The sequence below is a fragment of the Physeter macrocephalus genome, chromosome 1 (genome assembly GCF_002837175.3).
Source record: "Physeter macrocephalus isolate SW-GA chromosome 1, ASM283717v5, whole genome shotgun sequence".
NCBI classification, from domain to species: Eukaryota; Metazoa; Chordata; class Mammalia; order Artiodactyla; family Physeteridae; genus Physeter; species Physeter macrocephalus.
The window spans coordinates 92,212,006-92,224,495 of NC_041214.2; the positions used below are offsets into that span (position 1 = coordinate 92,212,006).

The following is a 12,490-nucleotide window of genomic DNA, read 5'->3' on the forward strand; positions in this document are numbered from 1 at the left end:
AGATTGCTTTTGCTATTTGGGGTCTTTTGTGTTTCCATACAAATTGTGAAATTTTTTTTTCTAGTTCTGTAAAAAATGCTAGTGGTAGTTTGATAGGGATTGCATTGAATCTGTAGATTGCTTTGGGTAGTAGAGTCATTTTCACAATGTTGATTCTTCCAATCCAAGAACATGGTATATTTCTCCACCTATTTGTATCATCTTTAATTTCTTTCATCAGTGTCTTATAGTTTTCTGCATACAAGTTTTTTGTCTCCTTAGGTAGGTTTATTCCTAGATATTTTATTCTTTTTGTTGCAATGGTAAATGGGAGTGTTTTCTTAATTTCACTCTCAGATTTTTCATCATTAGTGTATAAGAATGCCAGAGATTTCTGTGCATTAATTTTGTATCCTGCTACTTTGCCAAATTCATTGATTAGCTCTAGTAGTTTTCTGGTAGCATCCTTAGGATTCTCTATGTATAATATCATGTCATCTGCAAATAGTGACAGCTTTACTTCTTCTTTTCCTATTTGGATTCCTTTTATTTCTTTTTCTTCTCTGATTGCTGTGGCTAGAACTTCCAAAACTATGTTGAATAAGAGTGGTGAGAGTGGGCAACCTTGTCTTGTTCCTGATCTTAGTGGAAATGGTTTCAGTTTTTCACCATTGAGAATGATGCTGGCTGTGGGTTTGTCATATATGGCCTTTATTATGTTGAGGGAAGTTCCCTCTATGCCTACTTTCTGCAGGGTTTTTATCATAAATGGGTGTTGAATTTTGTCAAAAGCTTTCTCTGCATCTATTGAGATGATCATATGGTTTTTCTCCTTCAGTTTGTTGATATGGTATATCACGTTGATTGATTTGCATATACTGAAGAATCCTTGCATTCTTGGAATAAACCCCGCTCAATCATGGTGTATGATCCTTTTAATGTGCTGTTGGATTCTGTTTGCTAGTATTTTGTTGAGGATTTTTGCATCTATGTTCATCAGTGATAGTGGCCTGTAGTTTTCTTTCTTTGTGACGTCTTTGTCTGGTTTTGGTATCAGGGTGATGGTGACCTCATAGAATGAGTTTGGGAGTGTTCCTCCCTCTGCTATCTTTTGGAAGATTTTGAGAAGGATAGGTGTTAGCTCTTCTCTAAATGTTTGATAGAATTCGCCTGTGAAGCCATCTGGTCCTGGGCTTTTGTTTGTTGGAAGATTTTTAATCACAGTTTTGTAGTAATCTGTCATAATCTTTTGTATTTCTGCAGTGTCAGTTGTTACTTCTCCTTTTTCATTTCTAATTCTATTGATTTGAGTCTTCTCCCTTTTTTTCTTGATGAATCTGGTAATGGTTTATCAATTAATGTTTATCTTCTCAAGGAAAAAAATTTTTGAAATAATTTAAAGCTTACAGAAGAAATGTACAAAGCCCTCCTGTTTACCTTTCATCCACATTCCCCAGTTGTTCATTTTACCTTTTGCTCCATTTGCTTTATCATTTGTTCTCTCTGTATATGTGGATTATGTTCCCAACATTGCCTTTCCTTAACTGCTTGCCCTTCCAGCTCCATGTTGAATCTAGGCTTCCAGTTAGTCTGATTGGTTTTGGTCTTGTTAAACTTTATCCAGGTCTTGCCCTGTTACTATACTACTATACCTTTAACCTGAAACTTCATTGCAACACTGTTGCTGTTATGCTGTATTGTGATATTTCAGAACCAAAATGCTGCCTGCCTCAGGAATCCAACTCTTCTCTGTGTCATTTCTCAGCACCATTAGTTATGATTCCTTCAGAATTATTTGGAAATTCTCATCTGCATTGCACCAGTCTTTCAGTCCAATCTGACAAAATACCACTGGGTATATGTATTAGTCTGCTTGAGCTGCCATTAAAAAGTACCACAGATTGGGTGATTTAAACAACAGAAGTTCATTTTCTCATGTTTCTGGAGGCTTGAAGTCCAAGATCAGGATTCCAGCAGGGTTGGCTTCCGGTGAGGCCTCTCTTCCTGACCTGCACATGACCACCTTCTGTTTCCTCACATGGCTTTTTCTCTGAGCACATGGTGGTGGTGGGGGGGCAGTGGGTGTAGGTAGAGATCTCTGGTGTCTCTTCCTCTGATAAGGACAGCAGTCCTATTGGATTAGGGTCCCATCCTTATGACCTCATTTAACCTTAGTTATCTGTGAGCCTCCTGAATCCTTATGTATAAAGGATGAGCATAATAATTCTTGTCCTGTAGGTTTTTTTTTTATTTTTTAAGAGATTCAGGTAAAATAGGTGATGTGACATAGCGCAGTATAAATCAATGATTCTCAAACCAGGCTTGCATCAAAGTCGTCATCTTAAAAACAACTGTTTTGGGCTTCCCTGGTGGCGCAGTGGTTGAGAGTCCGCCTGCTGATGCAGGGTACACAGGTTCGTGCCCCGGTCTGGGAAGATCCCACATGCCGCGGAGCGGCTAGACCTGTGAGCCATGGCCACTGAGCCTGCGCGTCCGGAGCCTGTGCTCCGCAACGGGAGAGGCCACAACAGTGAGAGGCCCGCGTAACGCAAAAATACAAACAAACAAACAAACAAAAAATAACTGTTTCTTTGACTTCCAGTTTGATAGCATGAGAGCTCTGCAGATCTGCTCCCTAGTATAACTGAGGAAAACTATTAAGAAACAACTATTTAGAGCTTTGGAAATGGTCCTAGGGTATACAGTAAATGCAGAGCTTCCTGTTGGAGCAAAGGTTTTCTTTCTGGGAGAAGGAGGACATCAAGATTTCTCATCCTGCCCCCAGCTGCCTGCTGTTACGGCTAAGTTTTGGGAAAATGAGTTGGAGAGGTAGGGGGCTACTGTCCAGTCCCCACTTGTGGAACAGAGGCTCTACCTTGGTAACAGAGTTGCTGAGCACACTAGAGAACAGATCAGCTTTTCCCTGTCTTATAAGATGGTAGCTCCATGTCAGGAGAGACAAGCTGAGAAGACCTCAGGTTGTTACCTATCCCCCGCAAAATACTCAGTTGCTAAATGGGTTGTCACTCAGAAGAGTGTGCTGTTGTCCACACCTTCATCTTGAGAGCCCTGGTTCAGAGATTTTGCTTGGGAGTAGGGGTGAGAAGCAAGTCATGAAACAGATAGCTCCTAATCTCTTCCTCAAGGAACTGACTTCATTTGCAGTAGAGCTGGAGAAGTTCAAACCTAAGGCTACTTTCGGAAACAGTGGAGATTGTGGTGAAAGGCACTTGGGAGATTTGTAGATTCAAAAAGATGCAGGCTAAACTGCAGGCTATTGAGCTTGCAGCAAGAACTGGGGTAAGAGATAGCTGGAAGGAGCCTTCCTGGAGATAGAGTTAATGTCAAACGCTGACCTGAAACTGCTCCTTCTAAGGAGCCTGAATTTGATTGGATTCCTCTGCAGAGCAATTTATGCCTGAAGCCATTGTTTAAATCAGTAGAACAATCACCTGGCAATTAGTGAAGTTTAATAGCTGGGAGTCAGGGAAAGTGAGTCCTGACAGATTACTGTATGGCAGGATGACTGTGGGCATATCCAGTTTATGTCCCCCTGAGGACCAGCATCAGAGGCTTAACACTGCAGGGGGCTGGGTGTGAGGTGGGAAAGTAGACTTCTTTAAAATAAAACAGCAAGTTACTAAACAAATAAACAAGCAAATAAAAATATAAAACCTCATGGGCGGGGGAGTATACCTTGAGTTGCCACAGAGTATTATATAAGATGTTGAGTTCCCAATAAAAAGGTAAAAGATGTGCAAACAAAAACAAAACCCAGGAAAATATGGCTAATACACTGGAAAAAGCACACAACAGAAACTGCCTGTGAAAGAGAACAGATGTTAGATTTAACATAGACTTTGAAGTACCAATTATGAATATGTTCAAAGAACCAAAGGAAACCTTCATTAAAGAAGTAAAGGAAGGTATGATGACAACTAATATCAAATAGAGACTGTCAACCAAGAGGCAGAAATTCTAAAGAAGAACCAAATGGAAATTCTGGAGTTGAAAAGTAACATAACTAATGAAAAATTAGTTATAGGGGCTCAGTAGTAGATTTGAATTGGTGGAAGAATGAATTAGCAAACTTGCCAATAGATTGATAGAAATCCAAGGAAGGGAGAGAAAAAAAAATGAATAAAATTGAAAAGAGCCTCAGAGAAATGTGGGGCAACCTTAATTAAGTGCACCACAGTATACATGAGAGTACTAGAAGAAGAGGGGAGAAAAACGGGAAAAGTATTCAAGGAGATAATGGCTGAAAATTTCTCAAATTTATTGAAAAACACTGACCTACATATACATCCAAAGAGCCCAAAGAACTTCAAGTAGGATTAATGTAAGAAAAGCTGCAAATGGACATATCAGTGTGAAAATGTTGAAAATCATAGACAAGGAGAGAATCTTCAGAGTAGCAAGAGGAAAACAGCCGATTACTTACAGCTGACTTCTCATCAGAAACAATGGAGTCCAGAAGGTGGTAGAATAATATTGGGTTGGCCAAAAAGTTCCTTCGGTTTTTAAGTAAAAATAAAGGACACATTTTTCATTTTTACCAAGAGCTTTATTGAACAACGTATGCACCGTTTTGTTCCACTACCTTCTGCCATTTTTCAGGCAACTTCATAATTCCGTCCTCCTAAAACTTTTTACCTTTTTGAGCAAAGAACTGTTCCAGGTGCCTTTAACAGTCTTCCAGGGATTGAGATTTTTTCCATTAAGACAATTTTGTAAAAGACTAAAATAAATGGAAATCCGAAGGTGCAATGTCTGGTGAATATGGCGGATGAATCAAAACTTCCCAGCCAAGCTGTAACAGTTTTTGCCTGGTCATTGAAGAAACATGTGGTCTTGTATTATCCTGATGGAAGATTATGAGTTTTCTGTTAACTAATTCTGGATGCTTTTCATCAAGTGCTGCTTTCAGTTGGTCTAACTGGGAGCAGTACTTGTTGGAATTAATCATTTGGTTTTCTGGAAGGAGCTCATAATAGAGGACTCCCTTCCAGTCCCACCATATACGTAACATCAGCTTCTTTGGATGAAGACTGGCCTTTGGTGTGGTTGGTGGTGGTTCATTTTGCTTGCCCCATGATCTCGTCCATTCCACATTATTGTAAATATCCACTTTTCATCACCTGTCACAATTTGTTTTAAAATAATATGTTTTCGTTACGTTTAAGTAGAGAATTGCATGCAGAAATACTGTCAAGAAGGTTTTCTTCGCTTAACTTACTGGAACCCAAACATCAAAGCGATTAACAACCAAGCTGGTGCAAATGATTTTCAATGCTTGATTTGGATATTTTGAGTATGTCGGCTGTCTCCCGTGTGGTATAACGTTGATTGTTCTCAATAATGTCTTGTTTTGATCTCAACTTCAACTGGTCTACCCGACTGTGGAGCATCATCCAGCGAGAAATCTCCAGCATGAAACTTACAAACCACTTTTGACGTGTTCGATCAGTCACAGCACCTTCTCCATACACTGCACAAATCGTTTTTTTGTGTTTCAGTTGTGTTTTTACCTTTCTTGAAATAATAAAGCATAATATGCTGAAAATGTTGCTTTTTTCCTTCCATCTTCAGTATTAAAATGGCTACACAAAAATCCACCAATTTTGATAAGTTTTTTTTTTAATGCACGCTGATATGACAGCTGTCACAATATAATCTTAACAAAATTGTTTCGAATGAAGTTAAAGACAATTAAGCGCTACTAGAGCCAGCGTATGGAAAAAACCAGTGAACCTTTTGGCCAACCCAATATATTCCAAGTACTCAGAGACAAATACTGTTAACCCCGATATTTTTATATCCAGCAAAGCTGTCCTTTAAAAATGAAGGTAAAATACTTTGCAAATAACAAAAACTGAGAGACTTTGTTACTAGCAGACTTGCCTTGCAGGATGGCTAAGGGAAGTTCTTTAGGCTGAAAGCAAGTGACTGCAGATGGTAATTTCAATCCACATGAACAAAGAGCACCAGTAAAGGTAATGATGTAATTTTAAAAGAGAGTGTATAACCACATATTTTTTTCTCCTTTGTTCTTAAAACTGATTTAAAAAGCAGTTGTGTAAAATAATGTATATACAGTAAGTTCCCTACATACGAATGAGTTCTGTTCCAAGAGCATGCTCGTAAGTCCAATTTGTTCATCGGTCCAACAAAGTTAGCCTAGGTACCCAACTAACAATCAGCTATATAGTACTGTACTGTAATAGGCTTATAATACTTTTCACACAAATAATACATAAAAAAACAAAAAAAAGAAAACATTTTTAATCTTACAGTACAGTACCTTGAAAAGTACAGTAGCACAGTACCACAGCTGGCATACAGGGGCTGGCATCGAGTGAACAGGCAAGAAGAGTTACTGACTGGAGGAGGGAGAGGAGATGGGAAATGGTAGAGTTGAAGGATCATCAGCAATAGGAGAAGGAGGGCAAGCTGCAATTTCACTCACACCTGACGTTGATGGCACAAGTTCTGATTCCTTGCTGGTTTCAGTTCTATTCTTCCCTCTTGAAAAAACGACCCAGTGATGTCTGGGTAGCTCTTTTTTTTCTTGTCATAGGTGACATGGTAGCCCTGGATTGCATTCTGAACAGCTGCTGCAACCTTTGTGTACTGTTCTACATTTGGGTGCCGTGCCTCAAAAACTAACTGTGCCTCCTCAAATAAAGAAAATGCCCTTGCCGTTTCCTGCATCGTGAATCTCTTCGGTTCTTCAGTTACTTTTTCTTCCTCTTGTCCCTCCACTCTCAATATTTTCACTTTTGTTTCCATTGTTATTGCTTGGCGCTTCTTAGCAGTACCAGCTACATCACCGCTGCTTTTAGCCTTGCTTCTGGACATCCTGGGCTTGAAATAAAGATACTGTACTACTGTACTGTATACAGTACTGTACAGTATACAAAAGCACAACCACTTGTAGAGGATGCAGGCATGTGACAATTTACACCAGACACATGAACTAGCTTACATGATTAGACATGCGAACGCATGTTCGCATCTTTGAAAGTTTGCAACTTGAAAATTTGTGTTCAGGGGACTTGCTGTAATGTATTCTTGGGTCTGTAGAAATGTAATGTATTTGAAATGTATCTGCTAATAACAGCTCAGGAGGTGAGTGGGAGCAAAACTGTCTTAAGCTAAGGAAGTAACTGTAGGTGATTAAGTAATAATTATAACTGTGTTGTTGGATTTGTAACATTAACGTGTATAACAACAATATGATAAAATGGGGGGAAGGGAATAGAATTATAGCATAACATTTCTACATCTCATTGGAATTAAGCTAGTATAAGTCTGAAGCTGATTCTAAGTGAAAGTGTATGGTAAGCCCTTGAGCAACTACTGTGGGGAAAAAAACTAAAAAAATACAGTGAAAAAAATCACTAAAGAAATTTAAGTGCTTCATTAGAAAATCAATGCAAAAGAAAGCAGTAAAAGTAATAAAGGAATGAAAGACATGAGACAGAAAATGAAAAATGGAAAAGCAGTCATCACTCCAACTATATCAGTAATAACACTAAATATGAATTGATTAAACAGTCTAATTAAAAAGGCAGAAATTGTGAGGCTGAATCCAACTATATGCTCTCTATAAGAGACATACTTTATTTATTTATTTATGTTTGGCCGCATCACAGCATGTGGGATCTTAGTTTCCTGACCGGAGATTGAACCCTTGCCCCCTGCAGTGGAAGCACAGAGTCCTAACCACTGGACTGCCAGGGAATTCCCTGAGACATACTTTAAGTTTAAAGATACAAATACACTGAAAGTATAAAGATGGGAAAAGATAAACAAGTAGCAACCACAAGGAAGCTGGAGTGTCTATACTAATATCAGAAAAATTAGACTTTAAAACAAAAAATGTTACTAGTTTTGAAAGAAGGAGAACTATCTCTGGCAGATGACATGATCTTCTATGTAGAAAATCCTAAAGAATGCACTAATAAAATAGCATTAATAAACAAGTTCAGTTCAGCAAGGTTGCAGGATACAAAAATCAATGTATAAAAATCGATTGTATTTATATAGATTTGTCATGAACAATCCAAAAGTGAAATTAAGAAAATAATTCCATTTACAATAGCATTAAAAAATACTTAGGAGTAAATTTAACAAAAGAAGTGTAGAACACTCTGAAAACTACAAAACATTGTTGAAAGAAATTAAAGATCTAGGTAAAAAAAAAAATTGTGTTCATGGTTTGGAAGATTTAACATTAAGGTGGCAATACTCCCCAAATTGATCTACAGATTCAGTGCAGTTCATATTGGAATCCCAGCTGACTTCTTTATAGGAATTGACAAACTGATTCTAAAATTCACATGGAATAGCAGTGTATCCAGGTGAGTCAAAACAATCTTGAAAAAGAATAAAATAGGACTCATACTTCTGATTTTAAAACTTACTACAAAAAAGATAAGATTGTGTGGAATTGGCACAAGGATACACATACGGATCAAGGGAATAGAATCGAAAGTTGAGAAATAAAACTATAAATATGTGATTGACTGATTTTCAACAAGTGTCAAGACTGTACAATAGAGAAAGAATAGTTTTTTCAGTAGTGCTGGAACAATTGGTAGCCACATGCAAAATAATGAAGTTGGACCTTTACCTCAAACCACATAGAAAAATTAACCCAAAATGGATGACAAGACGTGGGTTCGTGCCCCGGTCCAGGAAGATCCCACAAGCCGTGGAGCGGCTGGGCCCGTGAGCCATGGCCGCTGAGCCTGCGCGTCCGGAGCCTGTGCTCTGCAACGGGAGAGGCCACAGCAGTGAGAGGCTCGCGCACCGCAAAAAAAAAAAAAAAAAAAAAAGGAATCCCTAAGTATGGCTCTAAAAGCATTGAGCAACAGAAAAAGAAATTGATTAATTTGGATTCCATCAAAATTAAAAACTTGTGGTGCTTCAAAATTCATGAGAGGGTTTTAACAGTAGATTTGACCATCAAGAAAATGAAAAGACAACCTATAAAATGGAAGAAAATGGGCTTCCCTGGGGGCGCGGTGGTTGAGAATCTGCCTGCTAATGCAGGGGACACGGGTTCGAGCCCTGGTCTGGGAGGATCCCACATGCCGCGGAGCAGCGAGGCCTGTGAGTCACAACTACTGAGCCTGTGTGTCTGGAGCCTTGCTCCGCAACAAGAGAGGCTGCAATAGTGAGAGGCCCGCGCACTGCGATGAAGAGTGGCCCCCGCTTTCCACAACTAGAGAAAGCCCTTGCACAGAAACGAAGACCCAACACAGCAAAAATTAATAAACTACCCTCAACATCTTCTTTAAAAAAAAAATGGAAGAAAATATTAACAAATCATGTATCTGACGGGGACTTCTATCTAAAGAACTCTTACAGCTCAATGGTAAAAAGACAACAATTTTAAAATGGGCAAAGAATCTGAATAGACATTTTTTTTTTTTTTTTTTTTTTTGTGGTAAGCGGGCCTCCCTCCGCTGCGGCCTCTCCCGTTGCGGAGCACAGGCTCCGGACGCGCAGGCCCAGCGGCCATGGCTCACGGTACCAGCCGCTCCGCGGCACGCGGGATCCCCCCAGACCGGGACGCGAACCCGGTTCCCCTGCATCAGCAGGCGGACGCACAACCACTGCGCCACCAGGGAAGACCCTGAATAGACATTTTTTATGGAGGATATGTAGTTGGCAAATAAATATGTTAAAAGACATCTATCCTACTAGAATCAAAAGGTTGTGATACTTTGCTCTATACCTGAAACTAATAAAATATTGTAAATCAGCTGTATTTCAGTTTAAAAAAAAAGTGATAGCAGGTGTTGGTGAGGATATGGAAAAATTGGCAACACTTGTGTACTGCTGCTAGGAATGTAAAATGGTGCAGCCACTTTGGAAAAATAGTCTGGCAGCTCCTGAAATGATTAAACAGAGTGTATAGGTATATACCCAAGAGAAATGAAAACATAAGTCTGCATAAAAACTTGTCGACAAATGTTTATGGAAGCACTAGTCATAATAGCCCAAAAGTGGAAAGAACCCAAATGTCCATCATTTGATGAGTGGATAAATATAATGGAGTATCTCCATACAATGGGATATTATTCAGCCAGAAAAAGGAATAAAATACTAATATATGCTGCAACACAGATGAACTTTGAAAATACTGTGCTGAGTTGAAGAAACCAGGCACAGAAGATCCCATGTATTCTATTCACATGAAATATCCCGAATAGGAGCGATAGCCTTTTGAGGTGGTGAAAATGTTTAAAAATTTACTGTGGTGTTGATTTGCACATAATTGTGAATATAGTAAAAGACACTGAATTGTACACTTTAATAAAGCTGTTAAAGTAACCATTTGACATTCCTGTGGGGTGGATCTGAGCATGTATATGTTTAAAAGATTGAGCTATTAAAGTAACAGAGCTCTTTATAGTCAGCTGAGCTCATCTGTTCCCTCCCTCCCTCTTGTTTTTGTAGAAGTCATGACTACCCCAGGAAAAGAGAACTTTCGCCTGAAAAGTTACAAAAATAAGTCCCTGAATCCTGATGAGATGCGCAGAAGGAGGGAGGAAGAAGGACTGCAGTTACGTAAGCAGAAAAGAGAAGAGCAGGTAAGTCCTTTACCCTTAATTAATTTCTCTTAAAGAACTTAATGTTTCTTTTTAATCCTGACAGCACCGTCCTGTATTTTAATTTTAGCAATGTTTAATATATATGTTTGTGTGGTGTATATCCCCCTCCCAACTATAAAATCAACATGTTTTAGGGGTAGGGGAGTGGAGGTAATGAAAAGCAGAATACAAGAATGAAGGAATCTCTCAGGTTCTCATGTTCCCAACTACTATTTAATATTTTGGCCTATTTGTTTTATTTTTCTAGAGCTACAACTTCTTTAAGATTTTATGTGTTTATTAATGAATTCTCAAGTGACCAACAGAACATTGCTTTTCATTCTGAATTTTAATTTGAAAGTTTATAAACATGTAGAAAAATAAAGAATGGATAATGAACCTCATAAACTCATCCTTTGGGTTCAGTAATTATCAGCAGTTTGCTGTACTTGCTTTGTGTCTTTCTATCTTTATGTTTCTTTATTAGGTAGTATTTTAAACAAAATTTCAAGGAATAAGTCTTTACGCCCCTGAATTCTGTATTATTCGTAAGAACATTTAGGACAAGGATTTTTGATCATTTTTAACCTGAGAATGTCTACAGGGGAATCTGAGACTCACCTTCACTTTACCTTTCTCTAAAAACGCTTAGGACAAATGGTCCATCCCTTTTGGCAAGAAAATTTAAAGGTAGAACACTTAGGTGACTTTTTTTGCTAAGGCTTGAGATTGGAAGGACCATTTGACCCCCACACTATGAAAGCTCCATAAAAGGCAAGTGAATGAGTCAGAACCCTTCATACCTGAGAAATAAGGCAATTTGTTTTAAATAGTTTACAGTTACAGTGAGTTATTCAACATACACTGTTCTTTTGAGTAACACTGCACTAGATAATCCAATTATTTGAAGTCCAAGAGTGCATTACAACCTCAGTGTTTTATTTGTTTGGGCTGTAGATGTTTGAATCACTTTACCATTATTACTATTGGCAGGAGGGCAATGAGTTTGTAATATTGTAATAGAGTTTATATTAAGTGCAGCAAATTAAGTTATGAGTTCTTAACATTCTGCTTTACTGTCTTTGAAAGCAATCATCACTTATTCATAAAAAGATGAGTTTCTCTTGGTTTCTTGTTGCATCTTTATTCATCTCTGTCTTATTCGAAGTGGAACCTTTTTTTTGCATGAGCTTTTATTTAGCTTCTATTTTGGGGGTAAATTTCAGGTATTACAACAGCATTATTTTATATTTACATGTAAATGTGAATACATGTATGTACGCACACAAGCACAAGTATAGGTCTGAATATAACCACTAGCCTATACATTATATTTGGCATAAAGCCATTTGAAGATGTACTAATGACAGTCTGCCATTAACAGTGTTTATTTTATACTGTTTCTTCTTGGTGACAGGGAATTCATGTTATTAGACTTCACTGTAAAATTTATATAAACAAAAAATAAGTTTTTCATATTCAGTTGCCTGAAGGCAGATGCTCTGTCGGGTCGCAAGTATGGCCCCACTTATCTGACTAAAAACATTTGTAGTTGAAGTTCTGTCATCTTCATTGTATGAGTCTGAAACTGTGCTAGGGCTTTAATAGGTTTCTGTGATAAGTTTCTGGAATATTGCTCTATTTAAAATCTTAATTTTGTTGTTTCGTATGTGCCATCTTATGTAAGGAGAACTGGTAAAGCAAATCAGACTTAATATCACAGCAGTACTTGTTTCACACCTAATTTGTAATATAGTAAACATCAGTAATATACAGATTTATTTAGGTACTGTTTATCTTTCCACAGTTGCTTAGTCATCTATCTGGAAAAGTCACAGGCTTAGGCCAGCTGTGCAGCTAGATTCGAGGGTAGTACAGGAATTGATGCTGCCAAGTACACAAAA

The 12,490-nt window shown here is 38.2% G+C and overlaps 1 protein-coding gene across 1 annotated transcript in view; it reads left to right on the forward strand.

Moving 5' to 3' along the window:
* KPNA1 (karyopherin subunit alpha 1) overlaps positions 1 to 12,490 on the forward strand; it is a 76,217-nt gene that overhangs the window by 18,207 nt on the left and 45,520 nt on the right. Inside the window, exon 2 of the mRNA XM_024120006.3 lies at positions 10,453 to 10,586. Coding sequence (XP_023975774.1) covers positions 10,458 to 10,586 — 129 coding nt within the window. The 5' untranslated portion in view covers positions 10,453 to 10,457. The remainder of the gene's footprint in view (positions 1 to 10,452; positions 10,587 to 12,490) is intronic.